General features: G+C 53.8%; 4 protein-coding genes across 4 annotated transcripts; 3 read left to right on the forward strand and 1 right to left on the reverse strand.

Moving 5' to 3' along the window:
• Positions 1-5,547: 5,547 nt before the first annotated feature.
• On the forward strand, positions 5,548-6,380 carry ColSpa_00978 (basic leucine zipper (bZIP) transcription factor atfB; the record flags this gene model as incomplete). The annotated part of the gene is made up of 2 exons (XM_049267190.1): positions 5,548-6,160; positions 6,256-6,380. The coding sequence occupies 2 exons, from the start codon at positions 5,548-5,550 to the stop codon at positions 6,378-6,380; spliced, it is 738 nt and encodes a 245-aa protein (XP_049123147.1).
• A 3,396-nt stretch (positions 6,381-9,776) lies between these two features.
• On the reverse strand, positions 9,777-10,825 carry ColSpa_00979 (54S ribosomal protein yml6, mitochondrial; the record flags this gene model as incomplete). The annotated part of the gene is made up of 2 exons (XM_049267191.1): positions 9,777-10,558; positions 10,627-10,825. 2 exons carry the CDS (start codon positions 10,823-10,825, stop codon positions 9,777-9,779), a joined length of 981 nt encoding a protein of 326 aa, XP_049123148.1.
• A 410-nt stretch (positions 10,826-11,235) lies between these two features.
• On the forward strand, positions 11,236-12,648 carry ColSpa_00980 (54S ribosomal protein L35, mitochondrial; the record flags this gene model as incomplete). The annotated part of the gene is made up of 2 exons (XM_049267192.1): positions 11,236-11,770; positions 11,837-12,648. The coding sequence occupies 2 exons, from the start codon at positions 11,236-11,238 to the stop codon at positions 12,646-12,648; spliced, it is 1,347 nt and encodes a 448-aa protein (XP_049123149.1).
• Positions 12,649-15,869: 3,221 nt separating this feature from the next.
• ColSpa_00981 (uncharacterized protein) lies at positions 15,870-19,328 on the forward strand (the record flags this gene model as incomplete). Its single annotated transcript, XM_049267193.1, has 3 exons — positions 15,870-15,967; positions 16,018-17,531; positions 17,581-19,328. The coding sequence occupies 3 exons, from the start codon at positions 15,870-15,872 to the stop codon at positions 19,326-19,328; spliced, it is 3,360 nt and encodes a 1,119-aa protein (XP_049123150.1).
• Positions 19,329-19,709: the final 381 nt, after the last annotated feature.

Below are 19,709 nucleotides of genomic sequence, written 5' to 3' on the forward strand. Positions count from 1 at the left end.
TACGTTAGGGCAGCGCTTCATGTTTATGCTCACAGCCCGAGCCCGATGTGTTTCTGTCCTACAAAAGGCGTGGACAACGAGACCGATAACTCTGACGGTTTGTTGTATAAGGACCGCTTGGTTGGGCATTCACCTCGTAACATGACTTTATCTTTCCTTCACAACCATGCCGACGCTGGTTTCATGATGTGAACATGTTTTGATGTCGCCTCTGACGACATGCTTCCCCAATTTTAAATATGTGGATGCAAGTAGGATCGTTGTAGCAATCGCACATCCCTTTTCCGAGGACAAGCGGCCGCTCGACGTGAGGTTTACAAGCCCCTACACGTGTCGAGGTTTATCATGGGCTGAAGCGTAAATCTCTTTCCGTATCAGGGTCTTTCGATCTCGGCGGTGCATGGGTGACTAGGAAGAAACTTGGAATCATGGACGCGGCAGGCAATCGAAACGCTACAACTAGTCCCGAGGCCGATCCAAGGCCGGGCATGAGTCGAAGATGGAGACGCCGCAATCACTCTGCCGTCATAATCGGCATAGGCGGACCGTGTAGACAATCTGTAGTACTTGTTGCTTACCATGCCACGCTAGCACACAATACAATCGCGGAGACAAGACGACCGCGATGTATATCTTATCATCCTACCTTTCATCGTGTAGGACGACCTGGGAGGCTGGATCAGGCGCCGGGTACCGGAAAGACGAGGCGGTTGGGTAACAATTTCAGGGTCCATTGTTGGCGGCAACATGGTGCAGGGAGTGCCCAGTATAGGCAAGGAACTCGACCGGGGTCAGATAGGCGATCATGACGGGATATAACGGCTTCTAGAAACTTCGACCTGCACGAGCTGCTTGCCTACTTTTGCATGACGATGTTGTGGTTGTCGACGGTCAAAAATTGGATGGGCAAAATGTCTGGATTCGTTTGGGGAGTGTGGTATGCTTCGGTGTCGTTCGTGATTGCGTTCCCGCTCGACGGGCGAAGTATTTACCGGTGCCGTTCTTGGCCGGAGCAGAACTTAGATAGTGTCAATTTGCAGCAAGGTGAGGTTGTGGGTACGATGAGGCTTGGAGTTGCCTCGTTCGTCTCGGGCCGTGACAGGTAGAGAGGGGCGCCTCAAAATATGTAAGGAACTGGACCACAAATCTAGGCATGCCGCCATCACGCAATGAGTCGTTTGCATGCCATCGGCGATCTAGCCATCGTACATGCGGCAGGATTAAATACGTTAATTCGCGAGAAACGGTCCACAGCTAGATCTCGAAAGATATCATTAGTCCAACGCAGTGGACTTGAAGCTCCATCTAAAACGCCACATGTACTCATAATAATCAGTGAGAGAGAAACATAATGTCTATGGGTCATTTAATGGAGTTAAGGTGAGTACTTGATTTTCGCAGAGACTACCACTATAATCAAATGTACTGAGGCCTGCTGATCGTATGCCTTGAACCGTTAGCATGTACCCAAGCTAACGTATTTAATCCTGCCGCATGTAATCTCATCTCATCAGTGTGCATCGGTCGATACTCATCTATCAACTAACAAGCCATCGTTCGCTCCATACGGTATGGACGCTAATCGGTATACTGGAAGACTTCAGGTCCCGCAGCAACTCACTAGAATCAGCCGTCGGGCTGCCTGCCGGAATCTGGCGGGGTTCCCTATGGAGAGCCTCGCCGTGGAGCCGACAGTGGGAACGCACGGAAGTGCATTCGCCAAGGTAGCAGCAAGAGGCCGGCCCCGGACAGAAACCAGCTGCAGCAAAATGCGCAGAAACCGTGAGATCACAGCCGTATGTGTGCTGTGTAGTTCCACGGGAAGAAGGGAGGCGAGTGCGGGTTGATAAAAGGATAAAAGGCTGGGTGCTGACCCGTAAACGTGAAGTGAGAAGCTTACTATACCGTACCTAGTGTTCTGGCCAGTCTGCCAAGCTGATTCTGTCGTGAACTGTTTTGACACAATTGAGTGCCCCTCATCTTCCCCACCTAGTAGCTCCCGAGCTTCCCCTGCTCCTTCCCAGGACGCCCTGCGCCTGCCTGCCGTGCCACGCAGACGCCGACGCGGATGCAGACAACAGGGAAGAGCAGCATCGTCACTACCAATGGGAGGGGCTGAAGCAGAAGGAGATACCACTGGCTCCCGGATCGTTCAGCGCCATGCTTCCATTGGTTCCCGGACGGTACATTACCGGTGTTACATCTAACCCCCACCCCCCAGTCGACTCCCTGAACTTCCATTTTCACACCGAACAGCCTGAATTTGAGCTGTCTATGCTCCTCCCCTCTGTCGCTCCTCTGGCCTGTGCTCACCCACCTAGCTAGTGTTCAAGAATTGGGCTCCATGGGTAAGGCAAAATCTCATTCTCGTCTGGAATTCGAAGGGCTTTATTGCGAGGAACTAAGATGAGACAACGCGCGACGCACAGGCTCGTCCGCTAGCGTCGCTGGATGTGTGTGTGTGTGTGTGTGTACATACTATGTAGTATGTGCCCTTTTCCGCGGTCAACGGGCCACAACAGCTTGAACCTTAACTAACACAGACGCATCGAACCAACGCCGACAGGCGTGTATAGTACCTCTCAGAGCGGGAGTAATTCGGTCAGATGTCAGTAAGCCAGTTGGGTGCCAGTCTGGATTGCCGCACTCTCTGTACCGGGTGTCGGTTTGTCGAGAAGAGAGGAAAGGTTGAAAGCAAAGACGAGGGAAACAACCACCCACAGCGTACGCAGGAAGCAGAATGGCAGCCCCGGAGAGTTTCGTCCGAAAAGACAGGGATTTGGTCGTAGCGTTCCAACTTCCTGCCAACTTCTGAGCTCCTAAGGCAGAGCGGCCCCACGGTGAACCCGGAAGGGGAGAAACGGCAGGGTATCCGGGGGCAGGCAATCCTGCCCGAGCTGGGAGGGAAGCACGGAACAAGGTACGGAGTAAGTACCTCGAATTTCGAGACAGTCTCCAACATCCTACCACCACGCTCTGCCATGGTTTCTACTATGTATCTATGTACCTCTCTCCCTCACCTCACCCCTCACCTCCCCTCTCCCCTTTTCAGGTGTGCATGGAGCTTGGGTGCTGTCTAGTCTAGTGCTTTGAGAATAAGACACATGCTGCGTGCTGTGCAGCTTGAGAGACACAAAGTCAGGTAGCGCGAGGTGATACCCCGCTATCCTGTCCGTCTCTTGCAGCCAATACCAAAGGCAGTAAGGTGCGTCGTTGGTGCTGAGGAATGGGAGGTGATGGAAATGGAGGTGTCGCTGCACAATACACGAACGAGCACACGCACCCCTCCAGCTACCTTTTTGTGCGAGCTGTGAGGTATGAGCTGAGGCTTTTGCTCCTTCCTGCCGAGGGACCGGTCCAAAACACTCCTCACGTACCTGCCCGCCCACCTGCTCTCCTCTATACTACCTGCATTAGGTAGCTGGCTACCTACCTGACTTTCAGATCTGGTAGCATAACAGAAGGTTTTGCGTGGGCGAGCTACGCTGTCAATGGGAAGCAGAAACGGGGTAGGTCAGATAACGCGGTTGAGGAAGCTTCTTCCTTTACTTTCCCACCCCAACTCATATTCACCACCTTTCCCGACAACTTCATCTCGTCCCCCTCCCTCCCATCGTACCTAGGCATCACCGAGCCTCCGCCTACCCACCGCATCGGCTTCCGCCAGCTCCATTGGGACCAATCCTACTAAGAACTCGTCACGGCTTGCTACTTTCCTGAATCAATCTCATCGATCATCGGAGCACACTCCGATGCTGCCAGCTTCGTCACCGCAGTACGCCACTCGTATTTCCGGCGCAACATTCCCTTCGTTTTCCATGCCTTTTCTCCTCGTCTCAGACATCTATCCGACCCTGCTTTGATCGTCTTAGTTGGCGACTTTCCACCTATCCTTGCTCTCCCGTCGACACTGCCCTTGCGCGACCACGACTGCGACCGACTGCAACAGCTCCATACTCCTGCAAGCACTATCTTAGCAGTATCCACACCACCACCACCAGAACATCCTTGCCTGGCTCATGGCCAAAGGTAGCCGCGTCCTCTTCTCACTGCACCCGGCAACACGACGACATAGGTACTGTAGTCTGCCGTAACACTGGCAGCCGTTTCGAATCGCGACCAGGCTCTGCAAAGCCAGCAGCATCAATCATATCTTCAACTTATCCGGCCGTTTGACCCTTTTACCAAAGCACCAAGTACACCATAGCAGGCTCCGGATATTCACGGGCAATCGCAGGCACTGAAGCGGGCCTGTTGCCATCTCACTACCGTGTTTCTGTCGAGCAACATCTGGTTGTACGGCGACGCTTGCTTCGATCGTATTGCGTCCTCGTACTCGTCCGGCTCGGTAGCTTTCAAGATCATCGCCAGTATCCATACCCAGCTGGTGCACGATCAGCTGTCTGTAACCAAATGTAAGCAGATTTCAAACCTTCATTCGAGAACCCCGCAGCACCACCTCATTCCTCTGCAACATCTCGCAACGTCCCGTCACACCAGCCCTCTTCCGGCCTTGCCGTTTGCACCCAGCCGTGGCGATGTTCCCATGCAACACACGCTTCTGAGGTTGTTGCTCCATCCCTCCTAAAGCCCCTAAGCCCCCCCGGCACCCGCCCGCACTTCGCCCTATGCCTGTGCCACTACCCACGTTGCCCCATCTGTCGGCGGCCCTCCGTATCTGCGCAATTATCAAGATATTCTCAGTTACTCTTGATAATGGCCTGTAAGGGGACTCCACTGAGTCGTCCACGCCCATCCGCATCATCGAACCGTCACAGTTTTGATCCTCCCAAATCCTCAGACTGCCTTCTCTCGTACAAGCCTACCCTTTCCTAATGGTCCTGTCGAAAATGCTGACCAATGGGCATTGAAGCTCATTCCTGCACGCCTTTTCAAAGCAACGGGGACCTACACTCCCCATCTGGCCTGAGCAAAGCACCCAACACTCCATTCCACAACTCGCCCCGTATTCTCACTAGGCAATCTGCTGCGCGACGAAGCTCAGGTCTAATCCATCGCCAAGTATACGGAGGCGTCGAGATCGGTCCGAGACTCCAGCAGACTCCTCGTCGTGCGCTTCTTCGGTCTTCCGCTCTTTCAAGACACAGCATCTCGACTGTGCTTTGCCGACTCCTCTCCGAGTACCCCAGTAAGATTGCTGCCAGACACGGAACCTTTTCCGGTATTTGTCGACTTCTACAGCGAACGCAGCGAGCAGCCTGAGTCTTTACCACAAGCGCAAACCACGTGAAGTGTTTACGCACTGGGTAAATTAGCGCCCGACAAACCGTTTACGGTTCCCCCTTGGACCAGCCAACTTTGCCAGCAGCCGGTACGATTCAATCCAACAGAACTTTGAGATTAACACTGGTTCCAAACCCGGCGAGCTCCCTGTCCTGGACAATGAATACCCCTCCCAGCTTCTTTAATGATGCGGTTGATGTTGCAACACCAACTAACGATGAATTCCCCAGCGATCAACCTCGGACACTAAATCCAGATTCTTTCCATTTCACTCCACCGGAAGACATCGAGTCACCCAGCATCATGTCGCACGATCCGTCGGCTTTTATGTCCATGTCAAGTGCCTGGGGACCACTGGTCGGGAACCCGCCAGCGCTGTACGGTCACAATTACCAGACGCAATACACCACGAAACAAGAAGATCCTGAAGACCGGCCGACGCTGCTGCATGTCCCCTCTGCGTCGACTTCCCAGTCGAGCACTAGAGCCGATTCAAATAACTCAATGCAAACACAGACTTCCAAGTCGAGCAGGACGACTGATCCATCCGAAGCCAGCCCACCGAGGAAGAAGGGAAGGAAGAGCAAGGCCCCCGCGCAAGACGAGAACCACGGAAAACGAGACAAGTTCTTGGAGAGGAACCGGATCGCGGCAAGCAAGTGTCGTCAGAAAAAGAAGGAATGGGTCTCGGACTTGCAGGAAACCAAGCAGGGGCTGGAAAACCAACACGCACAACTACAGATGGAATACAATGGATTGGTGGATGAGGTTACGCGCATGAAAAACGAGCTCATGTCCCACGCCAACTGCCATGACCCAAACATTAACTTATGGCTTGAGAATGAGGCTCGACGATTTGTCCAAATCAGTGCTGAGCGCGTCAAGAAGCAGAGTCTTGACGCTAGCCGGATGGTTGGTGATAGACCACTCGGCATGGGGGAAGCTATAGGCCGTCGATTGACAGTAAGCAAGCCCCCCCTCCGCGAGGTTAGAGATGTTGACCGATGTCAGGCCAAATGTCTCTAATTTCTCCTGCACGCTCTGAGCGCGCAATGACAAGCATGTCTTCGAGGTCCGGCAGCAGTGCGGACATCAACTACGACCACATGCCAGACAGTGCGTTCGAACAGGCGTAGAGCGCCTTGGTGGGCAATGAGCCAGCATGAGAAGCTAGGCTTGTGCCATGAAGGTTGGGCGAGCCATATCGCTGCATTATTTTGACGCATTCACCATCGTGAATTTCCAGATTCGGAGTTGGGGTGTGGGTTTCGGGACATAGCCTTGCTATGAGCAATGACTTGGGAGGGGTGATAATGATTACTAGCCGGGATTTTTTGAGAAGCCAGCCGAAAGGTCAGGGCTGGAACTGCGACCTGATACCCTGGGGATGTTCGGGCTGCACACATCGAGGTAACAAGTTCCACAAGCTGGACTAGCAAGATGGAATCCGATAGACAAAACAACGAAATCAAAGGACAAAGTGAATTGATGGCCGCTTACCAGACGGTACCCGACCTTGACCGAGTGCAAGGTACTTGTCATGTTGCCCAATGTTTCTGGCTGATTCTGGTCTCCCGTCTTGAGGGACCAGGATGCTGTCGTTCCGGCTCATACAGAAAGAAAATAGATCGAAACCAACCGGCATGCCTCTGTTCTCACAGCTGAGATACACTAGACATCTTCGCAAGAGGACTTCGTTCCATTGAGCCGGGAGGGTCGTGATCGTGAGGAAGCAAAGGGTGTCATTTTTCACCTCTCGGTATAGGAAGAGACAGACTGGCTTGCTAAACGTAATCGTTAGGTCGGATCCGTCGTCCAAGGAAGCATTGCGGCTGGCAACCAGAGCGGTCATGTGTAGTATTGCGATCTTGAGCTGCAATTCATCAATATGAAAAGACACAAGCGGAACAGCCATGCTGTCACTCGAGGGCCCGGTTGGGGTTCCGTATCGAGGAAGAGCGTTGGTGGCTAATGGCGAAGGGATGACGGTCAACATCTCGACATGGAAAGGCGGAGAAAATACGGTAGGATCCTGGTTCCTGCGAGCGGGCTCGTGGCTGTTGTGATCCAGAGCTTCGACGAGGGGCTTCCATCAGGGGTATAGACGCGACGACGATGACTCGGCGAGTTTGTGGCTGACAATGTTGACGTTCTCAGAAGGGCCTGTGGCGGCGGTGGCGATGGTATGGATGACTTGTGCCAGCTATGGGAGTCCTTCGAAGATCTGGGACCCTATAGGAGACGAGCAACTCATCTCAGTCACCATGGGTGGGGTTGCTGGTTACGGGCTAAGTGCTGGTGGTCAAGCAGGTACGTCGCGGGGAAAAAGCCTTGGAAGGAAGTCCTGAGAGTTCAGACAATGGATGGTTGTAAGGTGAAAAGGAGGGGGGGGGAGAGGAACAACTCCAAGCGCGCAAGCTGCGCTGATGGCAAAACGTCGAGATTAAAAGGGAGAGAGAACTTGAGGGGGGGTGAGGTTGTTCCAAGCTACGTCAAGGTGTTGTAGCTCCCCCTGGCGGAAAGCTTGGCCTGCACTACGTCAGTACGGGCCTTGCCTCCTCGTTTTTCCTCCTCCCCCCTGACCCCATTCACACAGGGACGGTCGCCCGTGAGGGGAGACGGCGGGCGGGAGTCGGCGGTCTTCCGAACCAGATCGGTACGGAGAGGTGACCCAGGTGCATGGACAGGAAGCGGAAAGATGCTCCTGCGTGGAAACTGAAAAGAAGAAAGTGGAAATACGGAGGACGCAAAGAGAAGCACACGACACGTGGGGAGTAGGAGGTGTAGTTGAGGAGGAGCGGCCACCGGGCTTAAGCCGACGACACAATATCTACGTCACAGGACCCTTAACGTCGGGATGGCAGGTCAAGGTAAGGTACTCTGAGTTGTGTCCCCCCTCCCTTTTCCCTGGAGGCTTACCACGAAGGTCTCTTTTCGAGGAAGAAGTCAAAAAGGCATTCCATCCTAACGGCCCACTGTTCGGTGGTTGCTCCTGGGGTGGTTATTGGCCAATACTTGCTGAGACAAAGAAGAGGGGGGACTCGGCGAGGCGGGATGAGATGCTTGAATCAGCAAACTCATTAGGACTGACTAGCCATGGGTAAGGTGTGTGTGAATGTGCGTGTTACTGCGTCGCTTCGTTGCTACATACAGGCATCATTGTGGTGCGGGAGGCAAGGATGTGGGATAGCCATGCAGGGCCTCGCGAGAAAAGAACCCCGACCGCTGAGGCTCCCTCTCTACCTCTCACCAGTATGGATGGGGGAAACCGAGAGCTTCGAGATGAGAGCTTGTCAAACAACAAAAGAAAGGCGGGGACTACCTCAGCAACTTGCAGCACTCGCTGAGCAGCTTTTAAAACATAGAGAAGACGACGGGCGTTGAGGCGATCCCCCCGGGGCCGCGTGCCATTTCTCACGAGGAATGCAGTGCAATGGTCTAGCACAACGTCCCTCGCCTTGGATACTGGAAACTCTAATATGGACTCGCGAGCTGAGATGCGTCGACGGCGAACGACGGGACGAGGGCGGGAGACCAAGGACAAGGCCATGCGCGCAATGACGTAGAGCGCGCATGGACGCGATCAGCCCATCGCAGTGCCCGGGACGCCTTTCCGGGCCGTGTAAGGCAAGCTCCCCCCACTTTACCCGACGGAAGTTATGGAGCAGATTCAGGTCCGGATCTCGGGTGAGAGAGCCTAATGGTCGTAGGACCGTTTATGAGAGAGAGGTGGACGACGAAGCAGTAATTCTGCTGCAGAATTCCCCCAAGCTTAGCTGCGGTGGTCATCGATCGAACCAACGGGTCGAATTTGAACGATTGTATCTCTGCAAAGCACGGGGGATCGGTGGAAAATTCCGAGGCGGCGTCGCGAGTCGGTCGCTGGCTGGGCGCACCTCTGTGTGGGTGGGTTCCTCCCTGCGTTAGACCGGGCGAGGTACCCGGTTTCTGCCAACCTCTGACGCGAAATGGCGTATAGAATTTCCGAATGGAGGCAAGTTGGACGCTCAGCGCCCCATAACACGAAGTGGTATTCCGTCAGATTGAATTTTTTTAATTTTTTAATTTTTTTATCGAAACTTTTGTTTTGGTTTTTGCATAGCAATTTTGTGCATGGCTTACGTTGCTTGTCGTAGTTATGAAAAGCACGGAGGACGCCAGGTTGATTTTGCAGACTTAAGGGCTGAGGTTGAAGCTGCGGACTGATCCTGATGATCTTAACCTAGTCGTGTTTGGTGTTAACTGGCCGACACGTAGTGACTCAGCCTTGATAAGAATGCCCATTGTTGGTGCCGTTGGGCATTACGAGAGGACAGACGCCCAGGCTGGGACAACACAGCGGGTTTACTCATGCAATAACATGCTGTTCAGCATTCAACAGATTACATGGTGAATGGCATTGTGTGCCTTATATTGCTACAAGCCGGAGAGGCGCCCTCTAATCAGACAATCGCTACTCCTCTTTGATTGGTGTTACAGATATCCACAGATTTCTTTTCTTTCCCCCTTTTCGTCAACCGCTCAGCAAACGCTTATTGAATGAGCGGCTCACCAATTGTCGGACCGGACTTCAGAGCACCGTTGACGAAGATCTTGGTCACCAGGTCGCTCTGGTGCGACTCAATCATCTCCCTGAGCGCCGCCCGCTCGATAACCACACGCCCGTCCTCCAGCAAATCCTTGACGTCCACCTCGTTGACGTCCAGGCACCTGCCCTGGTCTCCCGCGGCCTCCATGGTGTCCCACAGCCGTGGCCTCTCGCCGTTGGTGACGAACAGCGTCCGGCCGTGAGCCTTGCCCCACTCGTTGGCCTCGAGGACCTGCATCATCCACTTGCGGCGGTACTCATCGGCAATTTGAGGTCCTACAGCGCCGGCGTCGGCAAGCTTTGTGAAGTCCTGCGGCAGCGGCAGCTCCATGCCGTCCTCGCAGACGACGAGCTGGCCGCGGCGGTAGCGGTAGCTGAGGGCGGTGCGCCAGGCCACGTCGTACACCTTGCGGTTGAGGCGGGTGCTGAAGTCGCGCGGCTTAGGGCCGTGGGAGACACCTCCACCGCGGCGGATGGGCGACTGCTTCGTTCCTGCGCGGGCGCGGCCGGTACCCTTTTGCGGGTGTATCTTTCTGTGCGATCCGCGAACCTCCCAACGGGTTTTGGTGCTGGCCGTACCCTGGCGGGTGGCGTCACCCTCGAAGACGACGGCGAGATGGAGGAGGTCGCGACGGAGGGGCAGATAGAGGTGCTTCGTCGAGTAGGACTCGAGGGATCGGGGCTCGAGGGTCGGGAAGGCGTGGATCGTGACGGGGACGGAGGTGGCTATGCAGGGGGCTCCAGTTAGCAATCGCTCCGTGGAAATATTGCATCCGATATCGAGGTAGACATACTTGGTGTCCAAGGTTCCGTCGTCTTAGGGGTAGCGTAGGCGGATGTCGTGATGCCCGGGTATGGCGCCTCGGTGGCCATTGATCTCGTAAAGCTCGATGAGCCGACGAACGACGTGGCAGGGTTCGCCGCTCTGCACGTCGACGAAAGGGACAGGCCCCTCATGGCCTCGCTGAGGCTCCTGACTCCCTTGCCGGCCATTTTGTATGGGGGACGTCGCAACGGGAGGGATTGGAGTCGTTGGATTTCGCAATGGTAGATGGGCTGCTCTTCGTCGAAGGGATTGGGAGCCGCACCCTTTGCGCAGGAAACACGAAAATTTGGCCCGTCCTGTCGAACGAAGCTGCCAATCAGACGACGCTAAATGCAAGGTACGTACCTCTCGTGCACGCTTTCTCAATGGGAGAGCTCTCCCAGACCCCTGTCCGGGGCGGGATATTCCGTCGTTCAATTGGAAAATGGGAAAAATAATTATGGAGACTGGCAAACCAGACTCGTGAAGCTCAGTGTCTGGTGAAAAACCTCCTTCTGAGCTTTGGTTGGGATTCAGTACCACAACCCGCCCAAACCACCACCCGCTCCACCCCGCCCCTTTTTCCACACAGCCGAAAATGTCATCGTCGTGTAGGCAGGCCATTCGGCCGCTGCGGCGATGCCTGAACAGCATAGCCACGCCGCTGCCGTTACGAAGGAGCCTGTCGACGACGCCTGCCCCGGCCGCCGAAGTGTACAAGGTGTCGCGCGAGCGACCCGAGACCGTGGACCCCATCGAGCTCGACCCCAACACGGCCGTCGCGCCGTGGGCCGAGAAGGACCTCTGGAAGGCCGGCACGCCGCCCGTCGGTTCGAGACGTCGCCGCTACGCCATCCGCACGAGCCCAAACCTGCCCTTCGAGCAGCTGCCCTACCAGGCCTTCCAAGAGGCGCGCAAGATCCTCGCCGCCGATCGCCAGGAGAAGCTGCGCGCAATCGTGGCGGAGACGGAGAAGATCAAGAGGCTGGAGGCCACAGAGGGAGACAAGGTCAAGGGAGGAGAGAGGATGCGTCAGATGAAGCTGGCCAGCTTGCGCCATCATGTCGAAAGGCTCAAGATTTTGGCGGATATCAACGATCCCGCCGTGAAGAGGCGGTTTGAGGACGGTCTCGGTACGACCCCTGATAGGCTCCTGTGCTTTGTTTTCCCCATTGAGTGCTGACGGATCTCCCGCATAGGCGACATGAACAAGCCCATCTACCGCTTTCTCGCCGAGCGCAAGTGGCGCGCCTACGAGGCCAAGATGATCGAGCAGCGTATCGCCCAGTTCAACATCGTCCCCGACGTCCTCCCGAAGCTGGTCCCCACCTACGACGTCCAGCTCTTCTTCCGCCGCTCCAAGGTGCCCCCGGGCAAGATCCTCCCCAGCAACATCACCGAGGTGCCCCCGCGCCTGCGTGTAACCCCCTTCACGGCTGGTGAGCGCCTTGTCTCCATTGTCATCATGGACTCGGACGTGCCCTCGGTCGAGAACGACGGCTTCGGCAAGCGCTGCCACTTCCTCGCCGCCAATGTGCCCCTTTCGCCGACATCCACCTCCGTCCCGCTCTCCAAGGTCCGCGACCCCTCCCAGCTCGCGGTTCCCTACCTGCCCGCTTTCTCGCAAAAGGGCGCCCCTTACCACCGCCTCTCCATCTTCGTCCTCGAGCAGGCCCCCGGCCAGACACTCGACACCGCCGCGCTTAAGGAGCTGTACTCCGCCCGCGACGGCTTCTCCCTCAAGTCCTTCCGCGACAAGTTCCGCCTCAACCCTGTTGGATTCAACCTCTTCCGTACCATCTGGGACGAGAACACCGCTGGTGTGATGGAGCGCGCCGGCGTGCCGGGCGCTGACGTCGAGTTCCGCCCGACGCGCGTATACTCGCTCAAGGAGCCCAAGAAGCCCCGCGGTTGGGAGGCCAAGCGCCAGGGTCCCAAGTACAAGCACCTGTGGAAGTACACCAAGCGCATCAAGGGCTACTCCAACGCCAAGGGCCTGGTCAGGAGATAAGGGGCTCGGAGGGGTTGGTGGAAGAGAGGCGAGATGCAGTGGTCTTGACGGCGAGGCCAGACCAGGATATAACGCAGCGAGAGCTGGAAATGAGAATGGGGAAAGGACGTGGGGTGCTGCCAAAAAGTGTAGAATACGTGTACTTTATGTGCTATCATCGGGCTGTAGATGGGTGCAGTCCCAAGGCTGCGGTTGTTATAGATCACCTACTGTCAACTCTGAATTGTTCCGATGCTTGGTGAATGAACATGTCTGCAGTCTGGCCTGGTCACTACCCAAATTAGCTATCCTGAAGCTCTGCAGACCGGGGATTTCGGTATTCGGGCGTGGTGAGCCACTCGTCCGGTCCAGATAAAAAGGAGGCAGTAACGTCTCTTCCGTAAAGTCTATAGCCTACAGTCAAGACTTCCGGGGATGGCTACACTTGTTCCCAATTTCCACTTGCCTGCTTCCACAACCTCTCGATACCCAATGGCCATCAATTATTTACGTGGAGCACGCGTGATAGCATTCTTGACCATCAGGGTAGTACAGGTCTGGAAGTATCGTCAGGTCCGGGAAATCTTATAACAACGACATTCTGATACCACAAGCCTTCCGCCCCCAAATTTTGCCTAGATTCGTATCGGTAACAGGACCAGTTGCAGAATTCTTGTCCATGACGGGTTTCAGTGCTTGTTTCCCCCCCGATACGAAAACAGCAACAGCGTTCCATGTGTGTGTTTAGCTTTATTGACGTGATTAGATCGGGTAGATGGTTTACGCCGGACAACTCCGCATAAATAAAGATAGCAGATTCAGACAGCTTGAGGGACTTCACGCTGTTCCCTGCTCTGCTTCGTCCTCAGGTCACTTTCCGTATACCACCAGAGTACCCCACGGCGCTGTAAGCCATTTTCATCCTTGATTGGAAGTTCTTTCGAGAAGGCCCGTTGGTTCAGAGGTAGAGCAGAGCTTCTCACGGTAAATAAGCTTGAAATAGCATTGAAGGCTCTCAGAACCTTCATCAGCGATGAAGATCTCGACGAGAAGCCAGCAGTTAGCCCCCTTTCCCCCGGAAACACTGTGGAGATAGGTGCCGAATGATACATAGGGGATGTTAATTTCACAAGACCAACAGCTGATTCCAAATGAAATGGGTTGAAAGGGGTGATAACATTGGGTTGAAAGCGTTCTGCTATCATTTTCTAGGCCTGGCTTCGAGTCATAGGTAACTAAGAGTCTATTCGGCTCTCAGCGATGTTTCTTGAGAATTCATGACAAAGGCCCTCAAATAACCAGAAGACACCATTGGAAGAACCCCCGAATCATCTATTCCTTTATCCACACCAAGTCCAATAACTGGTTTAAGGATTAGAAAGACCTTTGATGAGATCAAGTACATGGTGTCAAAGAGAGGCAGAGACTCATTTCTGAAGTTTTTTTTGTGTGGTTCAAGCAACGGTGGTAGTTGTTACAGCCGGTTCCAAGTCCATCTCTTCTATCAATACTCCTCAACACAATTTTTGGTAGAAAGGATCATTATGGACATACAACAAGAGATCTAAGGATATTTATAGACCCCGCAACAATCTTTAATACTAGGTTCTTTACCTATGGAATTGGATTCGCAGATAGTGTTGCCATCATGTCCATGGCCTTTTCAAAAGCAGACCTGACAATCGATGTGCTTGGATGATGCCCTTCTGGAACCGCCACAGGTTTTTGCATGCAATGCTCCTGGCATTGAGCTGTACATGCGCCTGTCGAACGACAATCACAACAGGACCATACGGAGCGCATAAAATTTATGCAGCCATTATCCACAATTAGTCTGGTGCTGCAAGGCGCTGGTCTTTTTGAGTGTGTTAGTAATAGATCTAGGTATGAGCTGATGTTAAAAGAGGGCCAAAGGTTGGCGGATGTCTAAATTAAGGTGTGGTGGAGCTCGTCAATGGGACCGTACTGTTGACCCGTCTCGGTTCCCAGCGCTCCAATCAGGCTTTACCGCCCGGCGGCTAATCCTGAAGGCTTGATGCGAACCCAATATCCCTGCATAGTCCTTCGCTCAGTTCACTTTACCTCTTTTGCATCGATTTCACTCAGCTCAAGCAATACAAGCCTAAGAAACCTGTTCAGCGAAATGTAGGGAATCGTCATGAAAAGAGGTAAAAGTTATGCCATAAAATATCAAGATCTTAGATCGTCACTGTTGGACTGTTGAAGGGCCACAGCACTGGCAAGGCGTTTTCGGCCCCCAGTCATGTCCCCTCCCGGGCCGCCCCCTCGATCGTCTCCGGCGCTTAGCCATCGCTTCTCATTCCTCAGTACCCACGGCTACGGCCCACCTATAGAACCGAGCTGGTGCAGGAATCCCGGGCAGAGTCACTCTCTGTTGGTGCAGGGTGACATTCATCGACGGGAACGGCTCGAACTATGCGCATCGGCGAGTTACCGCGCTGAATAATATGCTGTTGGTAGCAGGTCTATCTCTTAGCCTGTTTCGACGACCCAAGCTGTCGGATACAGCCTCTCTCCCATTATTAGATGCTGCCCGACTCGAGTTCTTCATCTCTCTCCCTCGTCCTCTCTCTTTTGTTGCTGGGGCTTGCTTTTACGGTTTTTCTTTTGGGCTTCATTCTCGAGGGAGATTCTTTGGTGTCTACGAATGGCGAGTCGTGCTAGATGACAACAGAGCTCTGTCACTGTTGAGCAACACTTCTACCCTTTACCCCCAACGACCGAGATCCTTCGTATCGACGCTCTCTAGGCAATGGGCTTCAAGGTACCCGAAGTCCATGAGACCCTGCTTCTTGGCGGCCCAGATGGTTCAGCTAAGAAGCAGAGTCGAGAGGCTTCAATTTCCTTACTGCTTCAAAGGTCTAAAGACAGTGAATGCAGTCTGGATACAGGTCGTACCGCACATTAATAAACCCCGCGAATCGAATACCACGAACTAATATTTTCCGACAGTCCACAAGCACGGATGGAAGCCGCTGACATTGAGCGCTCCCGTTCTCTTTTCTTTCGCTTTTGCATCCTTCCTCCTTGCGATTATCATAGAGGTCCTGGCATATCAAAGCCGGGTCAAGGGAGGACTCGCCCTCTCCAAATCAGCGGATGATATACCGGCCTTCGCGAACTTTTGTTACCTCTTTCTGCCTACAATCGTTGCCGTTATATACAGCTTGCTTTGGAGTTGGATTGACTTGGACGTCAAGCGGATACAGCCATGGCTGGAAATGTCAAGGCCGGAAGGCGCAACGGCGGAACGGTCGATATTCCTAGACTACCCTTACGACTTCATTGCTTTCGTTCCTCTGAGAGCGGCCAAGAGACGGTAAGGACCCAACACAACGCTCCTAGAATACTGCGTTAACACTCCAATAGCCATTGGGCCGTGTTCTATGGCGGTACTGTCACTGTAATGATCTTCTGGCTCATAACTCCCCTCCAGAGCGCGATACTCGGTACCGGACCGGTAGATGTCCGAAGAACGACAACTGTGTTCACACCTGAAGTGCCCCGGCCAGCATCGGAACAGATCCTGCCAATGGATCAGTCTATTCTAAATGAAGGCTATGCCATCACTTGGCTCAACCAAACCTATCCTCCGTACACCACTGCTGATTACACGCTTTTGCCTTTTACGGTTGACAGCAATGTCACACAAACGGCGTCAACTAACTGGACTGGCTCTACAACTAAGTACTGGACTCAAATTGATTGTTGGCCAGCCCAATTTGCTCCTCGCGGACCTTATTACGATTTCCTCGACGGCCGCGGCTGCAATGCGAGCGATATTGTCCCTTACGGCGCAACGCCAAGCGGCGGTCAAATCTATAAGATGCAATACATTGGCTACCATAACAGCGCCTGGGCCGACTACTGGCTTTCACAGACGTGCTCCAAAGCTGCACAGCATCAATTTTTGGCCATTTGGGCGCGTGTAAACGACGTTAGCGCCTCTTTTTGCGAAACGAATTACTTCAAGCAGCAGGTCAACGCCACTGTTTCTTCTGTCGCCAAGAGGCCCCTCGAAGACTCCATCGTGCCAACCGGGCCCCGCGAGCAACTCTCTTCGACAGAATTCAACTCATCAGCTTTCGAATACCTCTTAGGGGCTGGCGTCTCGTCCGTTGAACTTGAGGTCAGGCGAGATTATCCTTTTGGTCATCTGCTTGAACAGCATCACCAAGTCAAGCATCTGGCTATAAAGTGGCCATCATCACCCCTGGTGGGCTTCGCCATTGGGCTCCAGAATGTGACAACTCTTGAACCGTTTCAGAACAACGAATTTTTAGGGGATGGTTTCAACAAGACACATAAAATGCTTTTTTCTATTGCGCTACGTCGTATGCTTACCAGCTCATCAACCGAACCCCTAACTAAGGGTGTTGTGGACTTTGAGCAACACGGGATCATCGTTAGCAGACTATTCTCAGCCATTGTCGAAGGCTTACTGGTACTGGTCGGTATTTTCACAATCATGCTCTGGTGGCATAGCCACAGAGCAGCGAGCAACTTGACCATGGACCCGGCCTCGTTGGGATCACTGATGAGCTTGTGTCAAAAAAGCTCTGTACTGTTGGAAAAGTTCTCTGGGAAGGGCTGCCTTCCTGACGATAAGCTCCGAGAAGCATTTCAGGACAAGAGGTTCCAACTATTCTGCGGCTGTCAGAGCCATTCGGGGCAGATGACCATCAAAATTGTCGACACCCGAGAGGAGTTTTACGAAAGCCAGCGTTTCAGCATCGAGCCGGATCCCGCACTATCCGTTGGCCACTATTCGCCCGTTAAACCGTTGGCCCTGCGAAGGGCTGTCGGCGCAGCCGTGATACTCTCCATGATAGGAGCAGCCGTTGCGCTTGTCTACTTGAAGTGGGAGGAGCAGCGCATTGGAGGTAAGAATGTCAGTTGGTCGATGACAAGAGATGACTAACCAGTTCGTAGGGCTCATAAGGCCGACTACAGATTTTGAGCTTCTTCAGATTCTCGAAAATTACGTCCCAACATTATTTGCGACGTTTCTGGAGCCGTTCTGGGTGCTCGTCAACAGGCTGCTATGCATTATACAGCCCTTTAAGGATCTGTGGACCGGCCGACGAGCTGCTGGCGGTTCTATCGACGCAAGATATACCTCCCTGCCTCCTCAGTTGGTAGTTTGGAGGGCGTTCAAGTCTGGCCACTTCGTCCTGGTGGCAATCTGTCTGCTTGCCCTTCTTTCGAATCTGCTTGCGATTGGCCTCGGTGGTCTCTTCAACGAACTTCCTGTTCTTGTCAATAACACTTGTGAATTCCAGCAGACAATGAGGCCGACGCTCAACAATAATTCGGTACTGAGCAGAGATAACTACAATACATTCCTTGGAAACGTCATCTCATACGAGATGCATTTCTACATCGCAATGAACAACATCACGCAGGGCACTCCTCTACCTCCCTGGGTGACCAAGGACTATTTCTTCCAGCCGTTCGCACTGAGTCGCGCGGGCAACGAGAAAGGCGAGGCTTACACAGCTCGTACTAGGGGATTCGGTATTATTCCCTCTTGTTTCGATGCCGGCATCGTCAAAAGCCGTGGGAGACCCCCCGTCTTGAATTATACCTACACCCGCGATGGTGAAGTACTCAATTGCCCGACAACATTTCAAGCGGATGATTTGAAACTCAACGTAACCTACGATAAGCAGCCCTCCGGGCCATCCGCCGCCGAGGGCGTGTCATATCTTAGCACAACCGGATATGGGACTTGCTCTGTCCCCCTATATCTTTCTTGGGCCAGAACTCCGAATGGTTTGAACAAGGTAGACGGCGAGATGGACACACAATTCATTGTTTGCACGCCCGAGTTCACCAACAGCATGTTTGATGTCACCGTAGACTCGCGGGGCTACGTCCTCAACACCACGCAAGTATCCGAGCCGTCGTCCACACTCGAATCGCCAACTTCACAGAACAATACAGACGCGATAATAATATACCTTAACAACTTGATGCCGGGCGCATCCTTCCCCTGGCACAACGACACGCTATCAAGCGACTGGATGAATTACTTGATCAAGATCCAGCCCGGACTAAGCGACGTGCTCGACCCGCTGACGACGCCGAACACTACGGCCATCATCCCGGCTGTCGACTATATCTACCGCCAGCTCTTCGCCCTCCTCCTCAGTCTGAACCCCGGCTTCTTCGACAACTTTACGGAACCGATCACGATCACCGGCAACGAGCGTCAAACCGAAACCCGAATATTCATGGACAATACCGCCCTTGCCATTAGCCTTTCCGTGCTCGCTCTCAACATCGCCGTCGCCATCGTCCTCTATGGCTTCACCATAAAGCACTTCCTGCCGCGCATGCCGACGACGATCGGATCGATTCTTGCCTACCTCGCGCCCAGCAGGGCCGTCCGTGAGTACGAGTGGCCTGACAACACCAACAGCACCGAAAACGGCAGCAAAGGTTATAAGAAGGGCAGCAAGAACAACCACAGCGGGCTCAGGAAGGCGCCGACATTCAGTTTCGGTCGGTACGTCGGCGACGATGGACGCGCACACGTGGGCATCGAGATGGACCCGTACGTGGTGCCGGTGAAACTGTCGGCGTTGAGGAAAGGGGATACCGAACCGAAGACGGGGCTGCTGAGGCGTGTGTTGGGCCGAGGGAAGAAAGAGGGAAGAGGCGATACATGGTTATAGGAAGACCATTGCGAGCGACGCTGGACGAAAATTCGACGGCTACCAAAACTTTCTCGGTTCCAATTACGCCTGGCGTTCGGATCATAAGGGGTCGTCATACGACATGGCGACGGCCGCATACCATTGCAACTATTCCACTACGCGCGACTCGTCATCAGGTGCGGAAACGAGCGCTCAACGGTACAACACGCGTCTCGAGTCAGCTTCCTTGGCAAGAAACATAAAATCAAACACAAATAGACTTCTTCAGCGTATCCATCCCCCCCCAAACGTGTTTCCTTGACTGTGTCGGCTGCGTCCATGCGTACCCTTCCGTCCAAAGTGGCATGTGTCAGCCATTCAGCTCGACAGGGAACAGCTCCCATTCGACAGCACACCCCT

Source organism: Colletotrichum spaethianum (genome assembly GCF_022836535.1).
Source record: "Colletotrichum spaethianum MAFF 239500 DNA, contig02, whole genome shotgun sequence".
In the NCBI taxonomy this organism is placed as follows: domain Eukaryota; kingdom Fungi; phylum Ascomycota; class Sordariomycetes; order Glomerellales; family Glomerellaceae; genus Colletotrichum; species Colletotrichum spaethianum.